The sequence below is a fragment of the Vidua macroura genome, chromosome 1, assembly GCF_024509145.1.
Source record: "Vidua macroura isolate BioBank_ID:100142 chromosome 1, ASM2450914v1, whole genome shotgun sequence".
Classification (NCBI taxonomy): Eukaryota; Metazoa; Chordata; class Aves; order Passeriformes; family Viduidae; genus Vidua; species Vidua macroura.
Window position 1 is genome coordinate 107,380,889 of NC_071571.1, and position 24,967 is coordinate 107,405,855.

The following is a 24,967-nucleotide window of genomic DNA, read 5'->3' on the forward strand; positions in this document are numbered from 1 at the left end:
CATTGCTAATGAGCTGCAAATTCATTGCAATTCATTGCAGAGCTTTAAAATTGCCACTGAGTCAGATGACAAAGTGCCTTGTTTTATGTTATCAAGAAAAGTCCTCTGACTGAGGGAGGACTAGGCCATAATAATACAACTCTGAAAAAAAGTCACAGACCCTTTGTCTCTAAAGCCTGCTGGTGGAAGAGCACAGATTTTGAGAAGAGAAAAGGAGGAGGAGACCAGAAAAACCCAAAGTCATACATCCGCATAGGTTCTATCTGTATTCCTCCTGTTCACCCGAGGGAAATGGTAATGTGATTGATTTGTTCCACGTAGATAGGCAGAGCTTCTAAAATCAAATATATCCATTTCTGCCTTGGCTTAGTGGTTTTTCTTCCTAAAGCTATTTAAAAAGTGCATGTATATAAAGAAATTAAACACCAACAAGAAAAAACACACACACAAAAAGGATCTCTGCTAAAGAAAAATTAGATACGTTTTTGCCACTACAGTCATGGCATTTGCCATCCAAAGGTCTGCCTAAGGTTGTACTTAGCATGGCTACAGTTACAGCCACAACATTACTCTTCCAGACCCTAGAAATCACCCAAACTAAGTCATTTCAGACTAAGTCAGTGGACCACACTGCAGCTTTGGCAGAACCAACCACCACATCAGCTCAGGGCCCCATGGCAGGTGTTTTTCAGGTCTGGTGCTGTGATTTGCTCCTGTGCTTTCCAGACACTTGAAACAGAGACCTCAGGCAGCCAGCTTTGACTGCTGGGAAGATTTGATAATGTTGACTGGTGCTTTATGCCCTCCTGAATGTTTTCTTATAAAGCTATTGACAAGGGGATGTCCTTCATCAAAAATGTGGGATTATGGAAGCCGTCCGTGCCTCTCCTGAGCCTCAGAACAGGAGGAGGGAGATACACTATCAAACTGCCTGTCTAGGACTTTACAGTAATTTCTAGACTTTTTGCCCCCACCTTCTGAGTGTATAGATGTCTGAAGTAATGTACAGGTTATATAAACTTGTCATAGCTTAATGTTGTGTTGTTTGTTTGTCACAGGGAGAGCTTGGTAACTCAGATCCTCCAGACTTCCTGTAAGGTCAGGGTGTGACCCCATTCCCAATGAATCATCTCCACCAGGAGATGGGTTTGCAACTACAGTTAATTGTTGATTATTTTGCTTTAATGATTGCTTTATCTATTGATTTGCTTATATCCTCTACAGACTAAATCAAACTGAGGGCTCAATACACATTTGAAGTGGATCACTTTGAACACGTTGGTGTTGGTCAGCCAACCTCTACTTTTCCTCTTTGCATAGTATGAATGCAACATCCCTTTTGAGTGTGCTGTTGAGACACTGAACAAGTCACTGAATCATCACTGAGGTTATTTGGTACAGCTATCAGTGATGCTTTAAGGAGGTTGCCTGCTCTTGAATCTGCCGGAGCTGCTGCCTCTGATCCTTCTGGCACAACACGAGGAAATCAAGACAGGGAAATACAGAAAAAGTGAAATTTGTCTTGTGCTGCATTCTAATATCAGTCCCCTAAACTGTTGTTGGCCAGCTTTGTCACTATGAGATGCTACTTCATCATTCTGATAATAAAAGTATCAGTAGACTCAGTCTAACAGAGTGCTCTGGCAATTTTCCTCACTTCTGATGTGTTAATGAATCTGCTTTTAGAATAAAATAGAATAAAATATTGCAGTTGGAAGGGGCCTGGAAGGATCATCTAGTCCAACTGCCTGACCACTTCAGAGCAAAAGTTAAAGCATGTTGTTAAGGGCATTGTCCAGATTTCTTGAAGTTTTTGTGGGTTTTCTCCCCTCAAAAACTGATTGAAAACTGGTATCTCATTGCTGAGTATTTCCTAGCCAGCAAACTTGCTGGCACCCACAAAAATTCAGTTCTCCAGTAATTACATAATTTACTAAGCAGAAGATTACTCAGATTACATTTTATAACCCAGCACTGTGACAGTATGTGGGGAATATAAGAAAATAAAAGGCCGTAAATTTGGGAACCTTTCAAGTCTGTATATGCAGGTGTTTGTGGGGTGGCAGAGCAGCATGTGTTCTCTGAGTGAGTGGGGATGGTGCCCTGGAAAGAGGCAGTTTCCAGCAGAGAGTTAGGGAGGTGCTTTCTAGCCTCTGGCCTCTGCCCGTTGCCATGTGTGCTCTTGGGGGCGTATTGATCCTGGGAAAGGCAGTTCCCCAGCCTGCAGATGTAGGCTGCATTTGCCAAGTCAATGAAATGTTCATTAGGGTGACTGCTGGGTACTCTCTCTTGTGAAAACAGGTGGGGAAGCTTCTTAGCCAACTTCTCTAAATATTGGACACGACTGTACCCACTGTAACTTCAAAGAGGGCAATGATACAGCTACACAACCAAATGTTACCGGTGTTATGAGAAATCCTGCAATACTTCCTTACTGCAAGTAGGGGAAGCGAGAATTCCTTGTGGAGATCCAAGCTCTTAAGTGTCACCTTTTAAACCACTATCAGTCTTGGTGCACCTGTGATAGGCTGAACCATGGTGTTCAGTCTGGTCTTTCACCTTTGCAGAACTAAATGTTCACAGTGGAGTAAACTGGTTTTTGAAAACATTTAAATTTTTATTAGAGTTCTGTACCAGGAGAGAGTAACTTCAGACTGGGAATGAACCAGTTGTCATAAGCCATGCTGAGCAAAGGACCTCAAAAGAGAGAGAAGAAAATGATTCTGCTACCAGCAGAAACTCAGTGGCCAAGTAACAGGAAGATGCTGTGCCCAGACATGGTGGCAGGGATGGGGGAAAGAGGAGGGTGTTTGCTTTTCCTTGAGTGAAAAATGCTGAGTAGGATCCTGGAGTAGGCTCCAGGATCTGTCCCTAGTAAGACAAGCAGGGAAGAACTGAGCTCTCCCCCTGCAAGACTCGGGTCCACAAGTTCATCCGTACATTGAAGTAGTTCTCCTGAGCAGTAAGGATCTGCCTTTACCTTAATGGATCTTGTGGTTCTATTTTAGGAACATATCTCTTGTATTGCAAATATGTTTCTTAGTAAAGCATAAGCAATTGCAGTATTTTAAGTAAACACATATTTTTATACTCAAAGGCCTTTGGTATTGAAACTGACCATGCATGAACTAGGAAGCAACAAGGCATTAATTCCTGTAGATGTAATAATATTTAAAATTATGGCATTGGACTGTCTCACCTTATCACAGATATCCAAAAGTTAAGATGTCTAAGCTGTCCAGTATGATAGCTAATCTCTGAACAATATACATAGGCTTGGTCTTCAGCAATGAATGGCCAGGGAAAGTCGGGCATTGACTCTCGGGTGTGTAATGAGATGCTGGGAAAAGTGCCTGATCCCAAGGGTATGTGTAGCATGTGTAGCCAGAACTAAATGCAAAGTATGCACCAGTGAATGCTCAGATTGCCATCACCTGTGCCAGCATTCGTATCTCATGCCCAAAATGCCTCATGCTAATAAGCTTTCTCCTATTTGTTGTTTGTGCCCTGCTCACACAGGGGCTTTTTCTTTCTCTGTCAAGAGCTCTATTCCGACTATTCACAGTGTCTAGGATTTATTTTTTTTAGCAGTGCAATTAATTGTATATTCAGATCTATTCTAAGTCCAAGAATATTAAGATGTGGGATTGCGGAATATGTTCTCCCAGATAGCACATGTGTGTCTGGAAGCAAGACAGGGATATGAGGCTGGGCTGTAGATAAGCTAAAAAACACCTTAAATAAAGGAGGAAAAGGCTGGAGTTTTAATTGCATGGTTATGTATGCAGGCTAGAATTAAAGTCTTTTTTTCAGATGATGTAGTAGTGCATGCAGTGTGTTTACATGTTTTCTGGTATCTACTGCATTTAGCCTTGACTTGCAAGAGAGTTTCTTAGTTCATTACAGGACTTTGGGTGTTATGGAATACAACTTTTGTGATTTGATACTTTAGAGACTTGCACACATTCTGGCAGTGTGTGGTTTTCTCAAATACTTGGTTTGAAATTTGATGCTTCATTTCCCTGGGATGTGGTGTTTAACGGGAAATACTTATTTTGAACAGAACTAAATATTCATTGTTTTGCAATGCACAGAGTTTTGTCAGGGATAAATGATACATGAAGAATCTGTTAGATTCATGTTAATCCAAAGAAGGCTGTTAGGGTGTGGTTTTTACTGCCACAAAAGGACATAAAGATGGACAGTTTGTATGTTTTTACAGTGCTATTGTATCTGCTTTGGCAAGCATCCTTGTTTTCATAAAGTCAGGTGATTAATCTTGTTGTTTGCTTCTTCCCTAGTTTTGAGTGTCTCTAAATGCCCATTGATTTCTTACTGTGATAATGTGTGTTAGGTTATGAGGTAATGGTTGTTCTGAAAAATATAACTATGGCAATGTTGGGGCATACTCAGAATAAATCACTGCACAGAAGCCTTCTGAAAGCTATCACACTGCTGCAGAGTCAGTAAAGTGAAGACAGCGAATCTGTAAATCATTGGTTAAAGGTAACAGGATGTAGATTTTTGGTGCTTCAGCATCTGTGAGAGCTCTGCTGTGTGTAAATGAATCTTACTGAATTGTGGCTGTAGCTCTTCATTATGGCTTGGGCAGAGCCAACAGTATGAGGACTGGGTGCAGAGGCAGCTGCCTGCAGAGGGAAGATAGCATCATTGAATCATGGAATCATTTAGATTGACCTTTGAGTTCATTGTGTCCAACCATTAACAAGCACTGCCAAATCCACCACTAAACCTTGATGGTAAGTTTCAAATAAGATACATCTTTGGAGAATTTGGAATCCTACTGGGGAAGGTGAACATTAAATGTTCCCCAGAGTTAGACACATGTGGTGATTGCTCTTCTGTTCTCCCTAGACTAAACACTGGGAGTTGTTTTCCCTTCACTAGAGATTTCTTGAAATCATGTCTTCTAGAAAGACTGATAGTGTGTCAAGTTGAATTGTGCATGATGCTAAAAAAAGCACAAAAGTAAAAAAAAACCTGTTCTCCCATACCTTCTGTTTTTCTGCACAGTTGCATGTACACATTCATACTATAAAAATGCTTTGTCAGTGATCTGCTTGCTACTCAGCACTTGTAGTGAAGGTTCCTTATGTTTTTGGAGTGCTGGTAATCTTGATTTTATATTTGATTTAACTAGACACAGATGATCCCTCTGGGGCATTGGGACAGGGCTGTGCTAGAATTTTGTGTGCTAATTGAAGGATCATGTGTGTAAAGCTGCAGAATATTTTGTGAACAGAGCATTGTGTTGCATTGTGAAAGGTCAGTGGTATACTTCGGTATTGTGTTTATTTTCTTCATGGTTTCTTAACTTCTTTCCTTGTTCTTACTTAATTCTTACTTATATCCTACCTCTGGGATGGCAGTGTAAATGTTTTTTGTGTTGAGATGTTATGTGCAGACAAGTCAGGAGGTAGCAGTTCAAGTACTGTGTATTTCAGAGCTTCTGCCTTGGATATTGTGGGAGGATGAGGCTTGGAGAAGGAGTTGGGTGACAATACAGGTGAAATACTGAGTGCAGGGGGTACCCCTGGTTTAGGAGGAGTGTGTAGCATGGAGCCATGTTCATGCCATAGCTCTCCTGTCATCTCTTTGTTTCTGTCCATCTTCCTGCTTATGCCCGAAAGGTTGATGGAGACATTTGGCATGGCATTATTCTCCTGGTTATTACTAGATTTGAAGGTCTGTCTCCTTGCAGTGCATATCCCAGGAAAGCGGGTTGTTGAGAGTCCTGTTAGCTCAGGATCTCTGCTTCAAAGACTTTCTTCACAGCCCACTGCAGAAAGCTGTGGTCTTAGCATGTGTTGGCATCCTGCCTGCACACAGGTGACAGCTAAATGGAGGGCTCTCGGTATGTTCTGTGTGTTTGGGTTGGGCTGCTGAATGAATAAAATAAGCCATTTTTCAGCATGTGCCAGATGCTTTTAACTCCCTTATTGTCAAGGGCAGCATTGACAATACACTGCACGGTGTGGAAGTCCTAAATGGAGTTTGATGTTCTTTGCAGATAATGGCTCTGCTGCATAATTATGATAGCACACAATTAAAAACGGCCTTATATCGCTTTGGGTAGCTCCTGGAAATTCTATTTCCCTTAATAATTTTCAATAGTCTCAGGGTTTGTTTTTCCTGTGTTTGTCTTCCTTTAATATTGGCAAAAGACAGGAAGAAAATGAGCTGGGACATAAGAATCCCAGTAAAAACTTCAGAGGGAGGGTGAGAGGTGACTCATTAGCGGGTCTTTCATCTGGGTTCATGCTGGGGCATGAAGTCAGGGGTCAGGAAGTGGATGGGGATTCGTTCACAGCTGATGTCTTGTATAATATTTCATAAGAGTGAATTAATTGTTGCAGCTTAGGCCGGGAGTTTGGGCAGAGGCGTTCAGCCGGCTGGCTGAGCAGCAGTTGGAGAGTCGTGGCATTTAAGTTTCCCTGGAGTGACAAAGGAGCTGGAGCTGCTGGGGACGGGGCATGGCCTGTGTCTGGCAGCTCTGCTTATACCTACTCCCCTGGCCCTGGAGTGGGGAGAGAGCCAGCAGCTGCACTTCTGTTCATACCAAATCCAGCTCCAAAGGAGATAGGAATGAGAATGGCAAATGGTGACTTACTCAAAACTCAGAGTAGCCTGCAGGATATGTTTGTAGCCATAATATTGTAATATATAATATACATACATACATACATAAATATATATGTATAAGATTTACTTTTTGTGGGTTTGGTTTTTTTTTTTTCATTCTACTACCTGGAAACCTAGTCTTAAATCTCACTGAATATTCTCTTTGTTTTCCTTTTACTGGTCAAGCCATTTTGGTGCTGGAAGGAACAATATGAAGCCCAAAGGAAAAAAAACCAGCCCTAGTGCTGCTGTTCCCATAGAGGATCAAGGTGATGCTCTGCCTGGATTAACCTCCGGGAACTGCAGATCCAGGGTATGTTTTGGTAGCTCCTCAGGGAGTGCTTGCAAAGGACAGATTGGCTTTTGAGCAAGACCTCTCTGAGTCTGGAGCTGGCACCTTTCAGAGGTGGATGGATGCAGAGGGAGACTCTTCACTTAAGCCTCTAGGCAGGCCCTGAGATATCCTTACAGGTATCCTGATCTCATTCCCAATCACTGTAAGTTTGTGGTTACTTTCTTTCCACTCCCCTTCTGCACCTATCCAGGGTAGTGTTTCTGTCTGTAGGATACATTTTTTGTGATGAAGGCACAGTGGAAATAAAGAATCCAACATTTTTGAAGTGTCAAGCAGTCCTGTGCTTGTCTGATGATTCCAAGCCACATTAGTGTAACCACAGCTGTGATCAGAAGGCTGATGGCCCAGAGGTTTCTTGCCCATTTTGCCTGGCCACCTGAAGGGAGGAGGTAGCCCAGTGGACATGGGAGCTGCCAACAGTCTTCAGCTCTGGAAATGTCTTTGTCCTCCCAAGTTCTCCCATCAGCGTTAATGCAGCCAGAAGGTGTTCAGATGGTTGGCACTTGTGTGTCTCATGTCAATGCATCTCTGAAGGGATGCAGCTATTCCAGACAAAGTGAAGAAGCTTATCCTGAAGGGGTGACTTTTGTTCTGGGAGCCAGCAGCACCCACACCACTGGCTTCAGCTGTTACAGGTTTGTAATTTTAACAGAAGCAGGGGGAAAATCACACCCCCAACTTTCATAGAAATTGGTTGTATTTAAAGTACATCTTTTTCTTCCTGATTTTGTAGCTGTGCTAGAAAGTCATTACACATGGATTTATTTTGCCTTATCTCTTGGATTATCATTGGCTTCCTTCCTTCCTTCCTCCCTGGATGAATTTATCCAGTGTTCTGATTGCAGCTCCTTCCTTTTTTTTTATCACCTCCTGTCTATGTGGCTTAAGATTTTGTATGTTTAACATAACTGAGCTGAGTATTTTGCAGCAGCTGAGAGCAAAGATAATATTCCACTGATTGATGGGATGGTTGCGGTGAATATATTTGCAATCTACTTGCTTTGGCTATTTGCTGTTTTGGCTACAGACCTGCCTTTTTTCATTTTTCCTTGTATTTAGTTTCTTTTTTTGCCCTTGTATTTTATTTAATTTTTGCAACCGAGCCATGTATTAATCTGACTTTGGAGAGGGGGAAACGAAAACAACATTTTAGCTTTTAAGAAACTTCCACAGAGATTCAGAGAGCTGATCAAAGATAAATCCAGTATGCAAGCAGGGTCATGAGTATCTTAGAAAACAGCCATTTAAAATACCATGGCATCAAATGTCTCTTTAGTTTCTTTCTTTGGTCTGCACTTGGAATTTGATTGCAGGGTATTGGTTATTTCTGGGCACATGCACAGGGAACCAGCAGCAAGGAAACAGACAAAAAATATTTTAGGTAGGTATTGAAGGGAAAGTGATATTATTTGGTTTTTAAACAAAGAAGTTTGTAAGTTACATGTGACTGTGACCATTGTCCTGCAGGGGCTGATCATTAGAACGAGGAGGTCATCATCTTTCCAGTACTGAACTGCCTTTTTCTGTATGCATTGGCTGTGGGGAGTGAGGGTGAGTTTGAGGTATACCTAGGATGTGGTGATTAAGCTAGGAGGAATTTTTAAGGCTTTCTATGGACAAGGAGAAATTAACATTTTTGTTGAAACATCTTTAATTTGATTATTAAGGTCAATTGTGTTTTTCGTGTTAGTCTGACATCTAGTCTACAAAAGTTTAAAAGCATTTTATATTGAAATTGCTTCTGCTTAGAAACTTACCCAAAGCCTGAATCCTGTGTGTCATATATTGCTGTTTTGTTTTGTTCTGCATATATTCTTCCTCCACAGTAGAACGATTTCCCCATAATTATTATTGAAATAGGGCATTTTTAAACACAAAATAGGTATCAACAAAGCTTTACATCAGAGTGATGGTGATGTGTGATATGAAGCAGTTTGGGTTATTTCAATGTAAGTGTCTCTATATACCAGCTGCTATAGCATGCTAATCAATTTTTGAAAAATAACCCTGTTAGGAGTTGTATAGACAAACCCTGGCTGCTTGCCTGAAGAGAAAAATATGATTAATTTAAATACTAAACACCAGTTGAGGTGATTAATTCTTAATGAAGTCAGTGGAAAACTGATTTTTCTTGTATTCCCTGGAAGATCCTTTCAAAAGCTTTCCTTTTCCAGAATTGTTTTTTGTCCCATGTCTGTGGCACAGGATGTGACTTTGTTCTCAGCAGGTAGGTTCATTAGTTGGCGTTTCTAGTATAATATCCAGCTGTGGAAAGCTTATAAAATACTGGTATTTAGGCCATCTTAATTAGGCCTGGAAATAAAGATTTAAGATAAAGTGGAATAATTGTGCATCCTTCATTGCAGCTGAGCTTCTTCAGTGAAAAGAGGGTGTGATTCCTGGACAGTATGAACTGATTTCAACAGAGTTGCTCCAAATCCACCTCTCTGGTGCTCCTTTGACAGTACTGGGACTTGAAGTGATTAAAACTAATAATGCTGGGGAGAGGTGAAAGGTTGTGGCAGTTTTCAGCTGGGTTGGGGTCTGGGCTGGATATCCTTGCTCTCACTGCTACCTGTGTCGGTACCTTTTATGTGTGTTTTCTTCCTTTCTTCCTGGATGGATTTATCCAGAGTTTTGCTTGTATCATGCCCTAGTTGAGAGGGAGCTCAGGTATCAGTGCTTCTCTCCCAAGTTTGGGTGAACAAAGAGTTTCCCCCACTCCTTTGCGCCAACTCACTTGCCATGTAAGGTCCCCAAAACGCTGCAAAATCAGTGCTGGTCTTTCATGCCGAGAGGGGTGGCAGTGATTCCCGTCCAGCCTGTACTGCATTTGAGATTAGCAAGCAGAAATCAGGAGGCATCATCCCTGGTGCTGGGTTTAAGAAGTTGAGAGCAGTGAGGGAAGCCAGAGGACTCCAGCAGGCAACTGGATGACCAGCTGGTGAAATGCAGTTGTGTGTGTTCCTGACACCTACTGCATCTGCCTTAATGACAGATGCAAGTGCAGGATCTTCAAACCCGTGTCTGAGAGACTGTCGGCAATGAAGTTGAGGATGGTGCATAACTTTGGGCAAGGAGACTCTTGGAAAAAGGCTTCAGTGGCAGCTGGAATATGCACCTGGTGCTGTACAAGCACCTGGCATCTACAGGAGATACAGAGTGACTAATTTGATAAATTTAGTATGAAGAAGGTGGCAAGGTTGTACCGTTGTTTATCTCTCTTTGACTAACAACATGCCAAGTATGCTTTTGGTGTTGTAACACCACAAGATGGGAGCGTGCCATTATTTGTGTTATTAAGCTAATGATGTATAAAGAGATATTAAAAAGCCAACAGCTATTATCTGCCATGTCACCTACCAGTGGTGCTGGTAGTTGAAAATTCCAGCTTTTGCTTATGGATCAGTGAAACTGAAGAAGGAGGAGGAGCTCCTTCTGATCTGAATATCTCACAAAAAGAGCATTCTTGTGTCCTCTCTGATTATGGATGGAGTTATGGGTGCACCCATGGGTGCTGCAGACAGGGGTTTGGTCTCTTCTTCCTTGTCTATGCCAGCACATCCTGAAATGCAGACTCTTTTTTTTAGCATTTTGAAGATATATCGTATCTTGGACCAAATCTTCTAAAATCCTAGTTTAGACAAAGCCTGAGGGGATTTACGTTTGCATATTTTTCATAAGAGGATTATGCTTCACACTTAGTTGATCTATAAATTGTTTGAGGGGTTTTCTATGATTTTCTAAGAACACAAGAAGCTGCGTGCACATTCAAATTGTCCTGAAATGCCTTGTCTGTGGGTTAGTGATAGAAATTTGGTGTTTGAATTAATAACAAATTGAATCACTGAAATTCAGGGTTATTTTGAACTGAAAAACATTTTGGTAATCAGATTTGCAGCACGGCTGCAGGAACAGTTTTAGCAGCACAACTGGAGGGGCAAGGGAATTGCAGGAAGGATTAGAAACTGCTTACACTAGCAACAGAGAAAACAATTTATTGTGAAAATACAGACCAGAAATAAATTAATGAGCACCTTTCAAGCATATGGGAGTGCTCATGACATTCTTGATACTCTTCACTTGCAGATCAAGGGAGTAAGGCAGCTCAGTGGGAATTGGGCAAGAAATAGTGATAGTCTTTGAAGACTTTTGTCGTTCATACTCATGAAGTCTCTGTCGAGGTGCTCTGTGCCTCAGCCATGGCCCTGGGGGCTGATGGGTGCTGGCATAGCTCCTGCCAGCCGGGTGCTGCGGCACAGTGCCATGGCTCTGCTGGCTGTTGCAGCTGTTTTGACGCCCATCGATGACGGAGTAGCTTCAATGATTGCTAGCTTAATTTCTCTTGTGCCTGTGGGTGGGCTGTGTCTTACACGTTCATTTATGGTATTTATGGTGTTTTTGTGGAGGGTTGGGTGCAGTTCTTGTTTTATGCTGCTGTCAGGGTGTTTGGAGGTTGTGCACCAGCAATGGCTGCTAAAACGAAGCCTGTACTGGGGCATCTTCCCTTCCTGCTAGACCAGCCAGAAAACCTGTAATGCTAAGATTTCCATAATTATTTCTTTGAAGGTGGAGGAAGGATGTGACTCAGACATAGGAAAATGGTATAAAATAGAGCTTAGCTCACCTGTGCTGCTCATGGGGATCGTCAGCGCTTCTGTTTAAACTGTTGTTTTATAACCAGTATTGCTGGCACTATCGTCTTTCATCTCACGTCAGACACTCCTCACAGGAGTGATGAGATGGACATCATGGAGAAACAAGTGGCACTTGCTTGGTAGAAAGTGCAAGGGGCAAAGAGAAGTGTCCCTGTGGCAGTGTGAAGGACAGGCAGTCTCTGTGGATCTATGTCTGCATTATTTTGTCAGAGCTCTGTACTTGTAGCGTTGCCAGCTGTACTGCAGCATATGTAGGACTGTGTTAGATGAGTGTTAAAACCTTGAAGGAAGGGGAGCACAAACTGAGGAGGAGCTGTTGAAAAGCTGAAACTTCTGCTTTGCTGTAGCAGCTCATATGGAGTAAGTTTGCTTCTGGGTGGAATCAAACAGATTAAGATAAGAAGAACAGAACTAAATTTATTAGTATTCAAAGGTGTGGCTTGGCTAGTAAAGGGCGGTTTGTGATCTTTACTCAGTAACAGCTCTGAGGACTTCCTTGTGCCCTCTAATCAGCAGTAATGTTTTGTGTTCTGCTTTTTCTGCAGACGTCGGCTGATCTCCCAGCGATCTTCTCTGGAGACTCTGGAGGATATCGAGGAAAATGCCCCACTGCGGAGGTCATTTTATTTACTCTCTCTCTGGCTTCTTGTCTGTAAAGCACATGCATGGGCAGACTTGCTCTCCCTCCTCATGTTGAAAAGTATCTGGGTCTTCACATTAAGATAATCTTCATAGTGAGTAAAAGTGTTAAAACTTCACACGCCCTGCGAGGTGGTGGCTGATATGAATTGCACATTCCCTGGCTTTAGGTCAATAAACAAAAAGGCAGTATTTAGACAAAATGTCAGGAATTAAAATGCCAGATTTGATTAATAGAAAAGTTTTGTTGTCACCAATGTGAATGACTAGTCCCTAGTCAGTAGTACCCTAACATCTGTGGTACATTTAAAAAGTATGTACAGATGGTCTAATACAGTAAGTTTTTGAAGGCTAGTATTTTTAATGAATTTTTACTGTCTATTCTCTGAGCCACATGCAAGCTTATTTTGATTACCAGCATTGCTGTCTGTGTGTTGGCTGGTAGGTTTGTGACTGCTACCCCACTAATAAAACTGCTCCCATCCTTGTTATATTGGCCACTTCAGTGCGGTTTGATTTGTGCATCTGGGAGACCACAGCTTCCTTCTCTGGGGACCACAGTAATTAGTCGCTAGGCAATCCTCGGGGGTGATGGAAAATGGAGCAACTGCTTAACAGTTCAGAAACTGGCTGGTCAGTAATCTGACCAGTGCATGGAATGCTTCCAGGTCAGCTGTTCGGCAAGACGGCAGCCTAAGTTTGACTGCCTCTTTATCTTAGGACCTGTAGTTCAGCTGGTTTATATTGGTGTTTAGCCTACAGCCTTGTTTATCCACATGCAGATTGGCTGTCTCTCCTTACCTCAAAGCAAAGATAGCAGAGGCTGTACCAATTGGCTTATTACCAAAGTTTGATTATTTTTACAAAGCTCACTGTTGCATGCTTACCAGCATGTTATGAAGTGTTCCCATAAGTGATTCAAACATGTATAATTGGTAAAAGATATAAACAAAGTATGGTTTGCTAGGCAGTATTTTTACTTGCTAATTTGCAGAATTGGTGGTAGAATGTCTCTCTTGGTGCCATTTTCCTGTGAAGAAGCTAACAAGGCTAATTGCAATCACAGGGTGAGGGAATCTCAAGGCTTTACTAGCAGGAGAAAGGCAGAAATGGCAAAGTGATGGGGTGCCCCTCTCGGGGTCTGCCCGTGCCACACGATGGTGTTTGGGTACAGTGGTAGGGACTGGCACAGTGGTCTGTGGTTTCAGTCCAAGATAATAACCTCATGGGCTTGAGAAGCTGCTGAACTCTGCCTGTGCAGGGGAGAGGATGGAAACGAAAGGTTAGGGAAGCTCAGGGAAGCTCGGCAGTGAGGGACTGTGCTGGTCCCGTGCACTGGCAGAGGATGCTCGTCCCGTAGGAGGATGCAGCAGCCACGGTCCAGCCCTGGCTGCGCTGCAAGCACGGGACTCATCTCCAGTGCCTGCGAGCTCTGCCTCGCCTGGCAACAAAACAGCCCTGAGATGAAACAGAGAAGCTTTCACATGCGCTGTGGTTTCAGCTGATTAAAAAGAGCAAGGGTGGAAGGCAGGGGGAGGATATTGCTGTTTGTCTCATCTCTCCTCCCTCTGGCAATTTCTTTCTGTAACTGCAATTTATAAAGCGCATTCAGATGTAAAATAGATTTAAGGCTTAATGTTTTGAAGAATGATTATTTTTTCCTGAGGTAGTTTATTTTATTTTCAGTTGTTTTGTATACTGTCAGGAATGTGAAAAGTAATATTTAGAGTTAAAATCAAATAGGAATTATCTTTGCAATTAGGAGATTTAAAATATTTCTAAAATTAAAACAAGAAAGAACTTCCCACAATGGCTCCTTTATCAATAGCTGAGGAGCATACAAAAGCATGGGTGTTGGTGTGAGTGGGGAAAATTGCATATTTACTAGGTTTTGGTTTGGTTTAATTTTTTTTTCTTCTAAAAGCTTGGGCTAAGCTGTCATGGCAGATTACAGGAAGTTTTACTTTGCTGAGATTTTTTAATGATTTTTTTTTTTTGGCATGAAGGGAGGGGGATGGTGCCTTTTCTCATTATTATTTTAAATATTTTTTTTTTGTTTGAGCTGTCGCGTTTCCAGACTTATTGTCTTTATTGTTCTTGCTGATTCCTAGCACAGGGTGACTTGAATCATTTGTCTCGTCTTTCCTTCCTGCTTTTGTGTAGACTTCTTGGCGGTACAGCAGGGAACTGAGAACTTTTTTTTTCTTCTCCCTCCCCTCCCTTGCAACTGATTTATTTTTCAGATGTCGGACACTCTCAGGATCACCCAGACCAAAGAACTTCAAGAAGGTTCATTTTATCAAGAACATGCGGCAACACGATACCAGAAACGGCAGGTACTGTGCATGCAAAGGCTGCTTCTGCAGAGGCAACCCATGGGTTGTGAGGGAAGGGGCAGGATCAGCATCCCCCTGCAAGAGCACAGCCATTGCCACTCACCACCTAATGGTCTTTGCCAAATAATCTCTGAGGGTGCGGGCTGCAGTGCATGCTCCGTCCCCTAGAGAAGTATGTGTAAATGGAAGTGCTAGCCCACAGATTTTAAGACCTGTGTCTCCTTAATGCAAAATAACCTGCAAAAAAGGAAAATCTGTGATGATGTTGGAGCAAACTAGGCATAATCTGGTTGCATTTCTTCAAGGATGATGCCAAGTTCTAAGTGTGAGAGGGGAACACAGCTGAACCTGCCTGCCTGGACCAAGTTTAGAAATGGTTCAAGGATACTGCCAACATCTATTAGTGGATACAGCATGCTGGTAAATGCACAGCCAAGGATGGTTATGGCAAGATGAGGCATGGGATCCTAGTTTCCATGGCACATGTAGGCAGAGAGGCTTCCAGGGGATGTGTCTGCCGCATGCCCTGAGCTGGGATGTGGACTGCCCAGGTTACAGCCGTAGGCACTGGTGGGACCTGTACAGCAGCCATTGGCTGAGACCTGGCTTACTGCAAAGATGTATTCCCATCTGCTGAAGGTGTATCCATCAGCAAAATGGGTTCTCTACTGCGGTGCCATCCAGCTCAGAAGCGAAACTGGCTACTCCCTGCTTATAAAGAACATATCTGTCCTCTCTGATTTTTCCAAAGACAATTTCTCCCTGTGCTTCGTGATTTTTTTTTCTTGTTCTTCCAAATCTGAGTAGTTTTGAACTAGGCCACCTGAATAGGGTGCATGTAGACTAAAGTATCCCAGTGAGCGTTGACCCTTGCACATGCCTGTTCTCATAAAACTGCCATGGCTGAGAAACATGTATGCTCTGTTGGACTGATTTGTGCCTGTAGCCTTTGATTTCCATCAGACATGGAACCACATCAGTAGGAATTCTGACACTGCATTGAACCACAGGTTTTATGAATTGAATTCTGATAGGTGTTACTTGGCTCAAGAAAAATTTTCTTCACTTACTCTCACACGTACAATTGAATGCAGTGAAAGGTAGTAATCCACATGAATGTTGTGCAAGGTGGCCCTAAGAGATTTTAGAAACAGCTTTTAGACCCAGCTGTAGTATCAAACAGACACATGCAGAACTATTGACTTGACTATTGTCTGACTAGCTGCTGATTATTGTCTTTATAAGAAATACATGTGGAATCAAGCACTGAAAAGCAACCCTTTAATTTTAGTCCATTTTATGCATAAGTAGATAGATGCTCTGGGAATTTCTTACAGTAGAATATACTTAAAAGGTATTATGCAAATTTCACAGAGAAAAATTTCTGAGATGTGTATATAAGATCTAGGCATAGACTTGACAGAGATAATACCTGCAAAAGAATGAATAAATATTTGATTTGTAAACTCCTTTCTTGATGTTTTGCAAAGAAGTATTTGTAGCATATATGCAACATTTTACCTTAATTCAAAGATCAGTCATTATGTCTGACAATATAACTGAATATTTTTCTTGCTAAGAAAGCTGTGAGAAAGCTTCCGTTATTCAACTGGCTTCTTATCTTTATCAGCAGACACAGTTTTCCAGAATATTTCCACAATCATAATAAAGATCTCTTTAGCTAGAATACAAATACAATAAGAATGAGAGACAGAGTTTTGGCAATAGTTTTCATCCTATGGTTGTAGAGCTACAATGATGCTAGCTAAAAATAAAATGCAGAGTTAACACTTTGTGTCACCCCTATGTCTAGCAGTAAGTAATTTGAGTGCACTCTGGTTTTCCCGGGGGTCTGGATGTAGTCACTGGAGTTAATAGGCATTCTGGATGAAAAGGACCTCTAGAAATACAGGTGGATCTGCTTTGTGTATTCATCCTAAAATCAACAGTGTTTCTGAGTGTGTTAAGACTTCTGAAGCTGGTGTCCTCCCCAGCTGCCTGTGACACAGAGGGGCACAGGTGTTGTAATGGATATAAAACCCTCCAGGGGCTCCTTTCCATGTGCCTGAGACCTTGTCCCAGGTGGCTCATGCATGGTTGTGCAGGATGCAGGTGCTGAGCTGGGCTGGAGTCAGGCTCTGAGCTCTCTCCAAAACCCCTGACCCTTCTGTCACAGCGTGTCAGTCTTTCACTCAAGATGAGGAACCCAGCTTTGAAAACATCCACACTGAATGTATTTTTGAGTGGTGAATTTCATGACTGGGTTTTAAAATAGCCAGCACTTTCAGAAGTTGTTTCACTGGCTTGTGACTGTGTCACAGCAAAGAAAACTGTAGTGTGAGTGATAGCTCAGGGCTCCTCTCTCCAGTAGCTGCCTTTGCATCTCTCAGCCTGTAAGGTGATGTGTCCTTGTCCTGTGGCACTGAGAGCTGTTCCCCTCTTAGCCTCAGGGATGACATGTGTTGAGCAGCGATGCTCTGGGTCCAGCCTTTGGCACTCCTGCAGCAAGGCAGGACCCACTGTGGTTAAAATAAGAGTTCAGTTATTTAGCACAGAGAAAAGGCTCATACAGAAAAATACACAGACTGGAGCTTAATCAGCAAGTCCTTGTAAAGCTTCCTGTTGATAGTTCTGATCACTGGTTAAACCGGTTTCTTTGGATTTCTAGGTCGTGGCTTATTAAAGGAGTTAGAAATTAGGGTTCCTAGACTTATGTTAGCAAAGCAGTCTTGTAAAACGGCACAAAATAAATTTTCCCATTTAAAGACAAAGACAAGTCAACCCTGAAATACAAACTAGCACAGGTAGGCACCAGCATATGGTTTTACCCACTTTACTCAGCAGGTTTATTGGTGATATCTTCCATAAACACTGAAGCAGAAGATTAGCAAAAATGAGCCACCAAAACGGCAACATGAGCCAGCTGAACAGTTACTGGTGAGAATGGGACAAGAAGGACTCGAGAGTTATGTAATAGCAGGTATAAAAAGCAGTAAAACAACGTTCCTCTCCCACCCCCATGCCATTGCTTTCTCAGTTTTTTTGTTAGTAAACACATCTGAGTGAAAGCCAGACACCATCATGAAATGTCTCTTTTGCTGCCCTCTTAATTGCACACACATGCAGACTAAGAGGTTGATGATTGGCGGCACCCTCACAGTTCATAAGAACTCTCAGCCAACTTCTAATTGCCCTTGAACTTTTGAGACTCCAAAATGAGGACTGCTACCCTGACAGCATCCATGGTTTGTGTGTTCACCTTTGTGTGCGGGGCAACAGAGCCCTGGCAGTCAAAAATCATCATTCAGGAATGAGAAAAGAGGCTGCAATATTCCACGTGTGGATGGTATATGTGATATACATCACATTGTCTGATGGCAGCCCTTTGGAGCAACACAATGAAACCTAGACAGATGCTGGGGAAAGCAGACATTATTCTTCAAGTCTATCAAATTACTGATTCTGTTGAGAGCTTCCTGCTCATTAAGGTTTTTTGCAGTATACACTTCATAAAGAAGTTGGAAGATTAGCTTTTATAACCTTTTGCACATTGTCAGAATTCTCTTGCAAAATAATGGTTACTCTGAACTATAATAATTAGCACAACTTTTCAGTGAAATGTGAGAATTAAAGAATGAAAACCTTTTGTGAAGTGGTTTTAAACATGTCTAGATGGCACAATTGGAATTAAGGCATATAAACACTCTCACACAGCTTCTGAGATAGCTCCTTCAGAGGTGTGCAGGATCGTAGATGCCCTTTGTTGAAGAGTTGAAATCCAAGAAAATACTATTCTCCCATAAGCAATAATTTGATTTTCTTGAGCAGCAATGGACTTCCACCACGACTTCTTCTCCAAAGCATACTTTGTGGCAAGTTTCTGGACTTTCTGCCCCAGCAAACCATTGCAGGCCTTCAGAAATTTTTTTGCTTCTATGCATGTCATCAGACCTATACATAAAATGCTGTTTTATCCCTCCATGATGAGTATTTGGCCACTGCTTTCCCTGCTTCCTTTCCAGTCCAGCTCCTAAAGCTGTTTTGCATCACTCTCCCCTGGCAGCTTTGCAGATGAGGTTTTGTGGCATCCTAGCAGTGGACACCGTGGGTTCCTCTCATGCTCTGCCTGGGAGATCTTTGTGTAAAGAGGATCTGCTGATTTATGGAAAGAGGGGCAATACTTGGGTCCCAAGGGAAAGAAATCTGAAAAAAATAGAGGCTGGGCTGGTGCTTTTTATTTCCTTTCTTGTCTGATTCTTTCTGATACACACAGTTCTATGGTAACTTCCTACTGTTGTCTTTGCTTGTGGACATGGAAGCACAAGTTTGTTTTTCTTTTAAGTATTAAGAGTTGAGCGGTATTTTTAGGGAGGTGTAGGGCGTTGGTGGAAGAGCTGTATTTCCAGAAGCAACCAGAGGGAGGGGGATAATATGCTTAGTGGGTACTGTGGTTTTCCGAATTCAAAGATGCTTTCTGATGTCAGCCTCGAAACCTGTGCCAAGTTTCATACATCAGCAAACAAGGCTTCCAGTGAACAAGCAAGCTGTTGTGAGTAGCAGCCATTCAGCAGTAAGCAGTGGCAAGCACAAAATTAATCATATGCCAGGGTTTTTTTGCTTGTGGATTGCTGTTCCCAAATGGGAAAAATTATTCCTCCCTGCTCTGTAACTCAGTGCCGCACCGTGAGACCATCTTGAAGGATCTGAAATTTCACTTAGGTAAGGAGTGTTACAGCATTCAGACAACAATGAAATTGTACTTCATCTGCTGCAGGAGAACTTCCTAAAGCTGTATGTGTGTTTATTATTAGAAACCCTTCTTCATGAAAGGGTAAATCCCTCTTTGCTTTCAAACGGAATTTTAAGGAAGAAAATAGGATTGCTATAACGGAGTAATCCAGGAGAAGGAAAATCGATCATTCTGCATTTTTCCAAGGATTACGTGCAGCAGCTCTCTTGGGGAGCTAAACCTTTTCCAAGAACGATGACTAAGCTGGTCCCTTAAGGAAACAGTGTTCTAATAACAGCGTATCTGGTATGAGATTCATAGGTGCTTGTGCTGCTTTTCAGACAGCAAAGAGCAAAAGAGTTTGCTTGGGTTTTTGTCCAGCTTTGACCAGTGCAGGACAAAGGATTCAGATTAAATCCTCACATACAGATCTGTGGGACACAATGTCAGAAAAATCAATTTTGGAGAGCGGAGCAAGGAAGTGCAATAGCCCTGACAGCCAACATAGTGGTAGGTCCTAGCATTTTCACCACAAGTGGAGATTTTTAGAAAGGTAAAATATCAGTAAATTCTAACACTAAACAGGTCAGAAAACATCACAAATTGCTGTCACTGTGTCTTAGAGGAATTTGACATGGTGCAGCCTGTTAGCCAACTTTAGAGGGAAGAAGGATCAGTTGTACAATGGTACAATTTTCGGTGTCCTGAAGGTAATAAGGAAAAAGTGTCCATTTGTAAGCACTTACTGCCATTTTATATCTTACTTCTTGACCAAGCTTCTCTTTGCTTCTTGCATGTCTGTATCTCCCAGAACTTTAATAATGTAGCTGGCATCCCGCTCTGTTTTATGGGAAGTGGGTCTTGACTTCAGGGTGGTTTTGGTGTTGTTTAATATGTCAGAGCCTGATGGCTGAAGGCAGCAGTGTGGCTGTGTAACAGACAGGTTGCTCCAAGCTATTTGATTTAAAGGAAATTAACTCTTATCTGAGCCAAAACCAGGACAGTATGACACAGTGACTTTGCAGATGTTGCAGAGATTTGGAGACTGGTTAGAAACACAAGGCATCTACTCTAAGAGTGTCCTGGATTCTGAGGTAAGCTCTCTGCAGGCAGATGATGTATGACTTCATGTAGCCAAATCTTGGCCAACTGCCTATGAGGAGCAAAGGCAAGCCATGCTTAGAGGAGGAGGGATTCAGCCCTGACATTGACTGAGACAGATGTGGCAGGAAGCTGTGGGATTGGTTATGCCTGAGTGTCAATGCAACATCATAACCAAGAGGGCTAATGTGATTATTGAGCACAGAGGCTGGCAGAGTGTCATGGCTAGACATTGATTTTAAAGGTAAGACTGGAAGATGTGCAACTTCTGAGGTCAGGGATAATGCCTGGAGACCAAGAAAGAAAGGTGATGGGGCAAAACTGGAGAAGACTCAAAAGAGGAAGCTTGGAAACAGTGAAAGGATCTGAAAATTTAACATAATAGCAAACCTGTCCTGGTTGATGGATGAAGCCTATTTCAGGAACAAGAAGCTGACAATCAAGGGAATCCTTTGGTTCAGCAGAGAAGGGTCACAACCAGCAGCCAGAGTGTGTTTCAGAGGTACTTGTTGGTGTATATCACCTGAGTTGCTGCTGGGTTTGTCTGTTGAGTTTCAGCCATTGTAGTGAGTTGACAGAATGGTCCCGTGCTTCAGTGGGTAGATTTCTTTCACTAGGAGAGCATCTGTCCTGAATTCCAAGATAGTCAAGATAGTCTTCACAGAAAGCCTGTAGAGGGAATGGGGCTCTACTACTCATTCACTGCTCATTTGCTGTGGCACAGGCTTCAGCACTTCTGTAAATACTCCATAGCACAATATCTGTGAGATGTAAAAGAGGACGGAGAAATCGTCCACTATGGAAGTTTTATGATTGCAAATTCTTCAATGGTAACATCTAATGCTTTGCTTATTGTGGTGGGATTTTTAAATTTTAGTCTTTGATTTCTTTTATTTTCTTTTATATTTTAGAATAGTCCTTATCAGCAGCAGAAGATCCTTCTGTAGCATATTTTCAGTGCTGCCATATCGAGACTGTACCCAAGTCGGGTATGTATACTTATACATGTACTGCATAGTCTTTCTGGGCCTGCATGTAGACCTGATAACAGACAACAGCATGATGAAGGCTAATGCTTTTACATATCTGCTCCGAGAAGAGATAAATGCTCTTAGGTGTATTTTCCTTTGTGGACCATTACCAGGTTAAAACTACAGCTCTCAGTCCCCACTTTATTTATATGTGTTGTGGTATCTTTGATTATTAAGCTGGAGAAAATTACCCCCATGAAATCAATGTTCTTGAAAAAATGCACTTTTTTATTGTTTCTTCTGGCTTCACTCATCTTTGACAAAACAAATACTCCAGAGACAGCATGACTTTAATTGCATAAGCCATCTTCACTGTCTCTTTCTCCTATGCAAACATAGTGCTATTGTATCTAGATTTCCCGAACCATAAAGAAACACTTGGATTCAAACAGAATACTTTTTTATTTATTACTTTTAGTCACTGGTCAGATCATTCAGTCAGTGAAAGCATTATTTTGGTGATGATTTTACACAGGTTCATAGCTGTCTGTGCAGCTGCTTCACATCCCCTGACATGCTGAGACACTGTAACTCTGATAGAAAAGTTCCTTTGGAACGAAGTAGTTCTCCATAGACTGAGAAGGCTTTTAGCTCTTCCACTGAAATCACAGAAGTGGAAGAAACTGGATTTGGCTAGAGGACGTGGCCTGGCAGACTCTGATGGCCAGCTGGGTGCAGTGCAAGGCTGGGATCAGCAGTGCTGGTGGGCAGCAGCTCTGTGACCCTGGGACAGGGGGGAATAGCATGGCCACCATGCTCACTTGCCAGAGACCTGAGAAGTCCTTGTGGTTGACTCAGTGACTGCAGAGCACAAAATGTGTGGGAAATAGTCAGTTGATACACTGAGGGGGTTTTGAAAGATCCACAAATCATCTACAGTCAAATCTTTCCACTGTATAAAAGACAAATTTGGCTCATATTTTCCAGCCATCTATTTAGTTCTGGAGAGTGATTTGTCACAATCTCCTTGTGCATCAGTAATCCAAAACAAAGGGAGATTATTTTTAAAGCACAAAGGAAAGGAAGCACCTTTGTCAGAAGGTTGACTCTTTCTGCTCACACTTACAGTAAATTTTTTCCCTTAATTAAACTGTGATGACACATCAGGCGAATTCTTGACAGACTGGAAGATTTGTTCTTTGTTCTTGAGTACACTGTCATTCTTTTATGGTCATCATCCTGTGGAAACTGCCTCTTTATTGAAAATTGAACACATTTTGAAGTTCTGATGACTGGTTATACCTTCTAAATTACAGCAGTAACAAGCCCTGCTGCAAAACTAAATATTATTTCAGCATGTCATGTCTTGTACTGTGCTTGCACAGCAAGAAGAGCATGGGATGAGAAGGTAGCAGGTGCCAGTACACAACAATCCAACCCTGTTCCCTTGGCTAAAAAGCCAAGATTTAAAAAAATGCCCTCTGTCTTTCTTCCAGAGCATCAGAGGAAGAGAGAAACAATTCAGTGGCACCTCCTTCCAGGAACAGCTGGTGCAAAGAACAGATGAGGCAGTATAGCACAAACTGTAGCCACTCTGTTCAGGCTGCTTGCTTACTTGCACATTTTGGATGTGAAGTAGGAGGGGGGGAGAGACACTGGATACTCTTATGAAGTACTGTAATGACAGCATCCTTTAGCTTTGTTTTCTCTGAATCCCTGGATTGCTGATGTCTGTCCCCAGGTAAGATGTCCCAACTGGTTGTTCTGCAAATATCACTGAACAGTTAATGAAAAGAAGCAGGTCCTTGCAGGGAGCCATGGACACATCTGAAATTTGAACTGAAGAGAGCCCTGGCAGGAGTGGGAGGGTAGGATGGATGAGCAGGCAGGAGGAACTGTTCGGTCTGAGAGGAGCACATAGTGGAGCTGCTGCTGCTGCTGCTTCTCCACCTCTGCTCCAACTCACAGGCACTGTAGCCAGTGAGGAAATCTCCAGGCACAGCTGTTTAGTGGAGGCTGCCAGCCCATGTTGTACTCGAGGCAGTGCAGAAGAGCTGTACTCTACCAATGCTGGTAGATACAGTCTGCAAGAACAGATCCATTATAAAATTATGGTAAAAGGCACCTTCTGAAGTCACAACTCTATATACCTGTCCTGTGTGGATGGGGCAGCATCACCCCTCACCAGTGAGGTGCAAGAAGTGTATTCTAGACTGTGGCCCTCACTTGCCTGTTCTCCATGCAGAAGTCAAACTACAACAGCAAGAATCCTCCCAAAAAACCTCTAAACAATGATTTTTAAGTGGTTGTACCAATACAAATGGAGGTCTGGGGAGAGAAATGTAGTTGTACGTGAGGGGATGAAGTTTGAGGTACCCCTGGAATAAGTTTCCTAAATGCTTACTTTTTTTCCTCTATCTAGACCAGCAGAGCAAGTGTGAGAGCAGATATAGCCAGGTGAAAGCAATGTAAGGAAAGCTTCACTGCAAGTCAGGAGCTGAAGGAGATGCTGAGCATCTTGCCTGCTGGTATTCCTTGCCCTACAGTATCTCTTGATGTTACAGCTACCTTAGTGGTAGCTAAGGGGAGTCATGTAGTGATGTGAAAAAACAGTGTTATTGTCTCCGTTCTTAATTGGACAGACACAGAAAGGTTGCCTGAATGTTTGGCTTTATAAGATACAGAGTCATTGTGTGATACACAGGTTAGAGGCAAGTGCTAGTACTGCAGGTTTGGGTTGTGCAGTTGCCTCTCGTTTTTCAATGTGTTGGAAACCTTAATGGATATCAGGTTCCTCTTTCTTCTTTAAATATAATATTCCAAAAGATGTAAGATCTGCTTTGTGAACGGTGTTGAAACTGCCTCACTATTCATTTACTATCTTCCTTGCCACAGATCAGCCTTAATCCCCATCTAGTTCTGTAGATGGGCAGAAAATTGGAGGTGTTGACCTCCCATTTTTAGCAGAGGTGCATCTTATGCATCCCCTTGAGCTGCTGTGTCACACACCTCTGTCAGAGGTTGGTTGTCCCTGTGGAAGCTCACAGAAAATGGACTTGAGCCTTGATACTGTTCCACTTCCAGGACAGGGGAAGATGCCTCAGGTCAGCAGCAGGTAGCTGTCCTACCACACGCACCCTCAGCACAGGTGTGTATACCCACATGCCGACCTGCTCTGGGCCCTCAGAGGGGATTTGTGTCATGGCAAACCAAAGAGTGAAGCCATTTGCAGATGGATTAAATAAGACTTGAAGGAGATGGGTTCCAGATGGTTTGAGGATTTCAGCCCTTTGAGACAGGAGACGGGGATCAGACACAGCAGATATTATCCTTTTAGCCATTAGGGAGGTCATGCTCCGGACACTTGAGTCCCTAAAGAGGAGCTGTTATAGCCAGACTCTCTGGGAACATTCCTGAAGCTTTCTGCCCACTCCACTCCACAGTGTGGTGTGTGCAAGGGCACTCTGTGGACCCACCATGTGGCCCCAGCCAGGATGGAGAAGAAGCAGGTTCAACTCTCCCTTCTCTGGAAAAAG

At 42.5% G+C, this 24,967-nt stretch overlaps 1 protein-coding gene across 1 annotated transcript in view; it reads left to right on the forward strand.

Annotated features, from left to right (window-relative positions):
- The window catches only part of CABLES1 (Cdk5 and Abl enzyme substrate 1), a 70,538-nt gene that overhangs the window by 21,553 nt on the left and 24,018 nt on the right, over positions 1-24,967 (forward strand). The window contains exons 2-4 of the mRNA XM_053987079.1: positions 12,201-12,272; positions 14,538-14,630; positions 21,372-21,449. Coding sequence (XP_053843054.1) covers positions 12,201-12,272; positions 14,538-14,630; positions 21,372-21,449 — 243 coding nt within the window. The remainder of the gene's footprint in view (positions 1-12,200; positions 12,273-14,537; positions 14,631-21,371; positions 21,450-24,967) is intronic.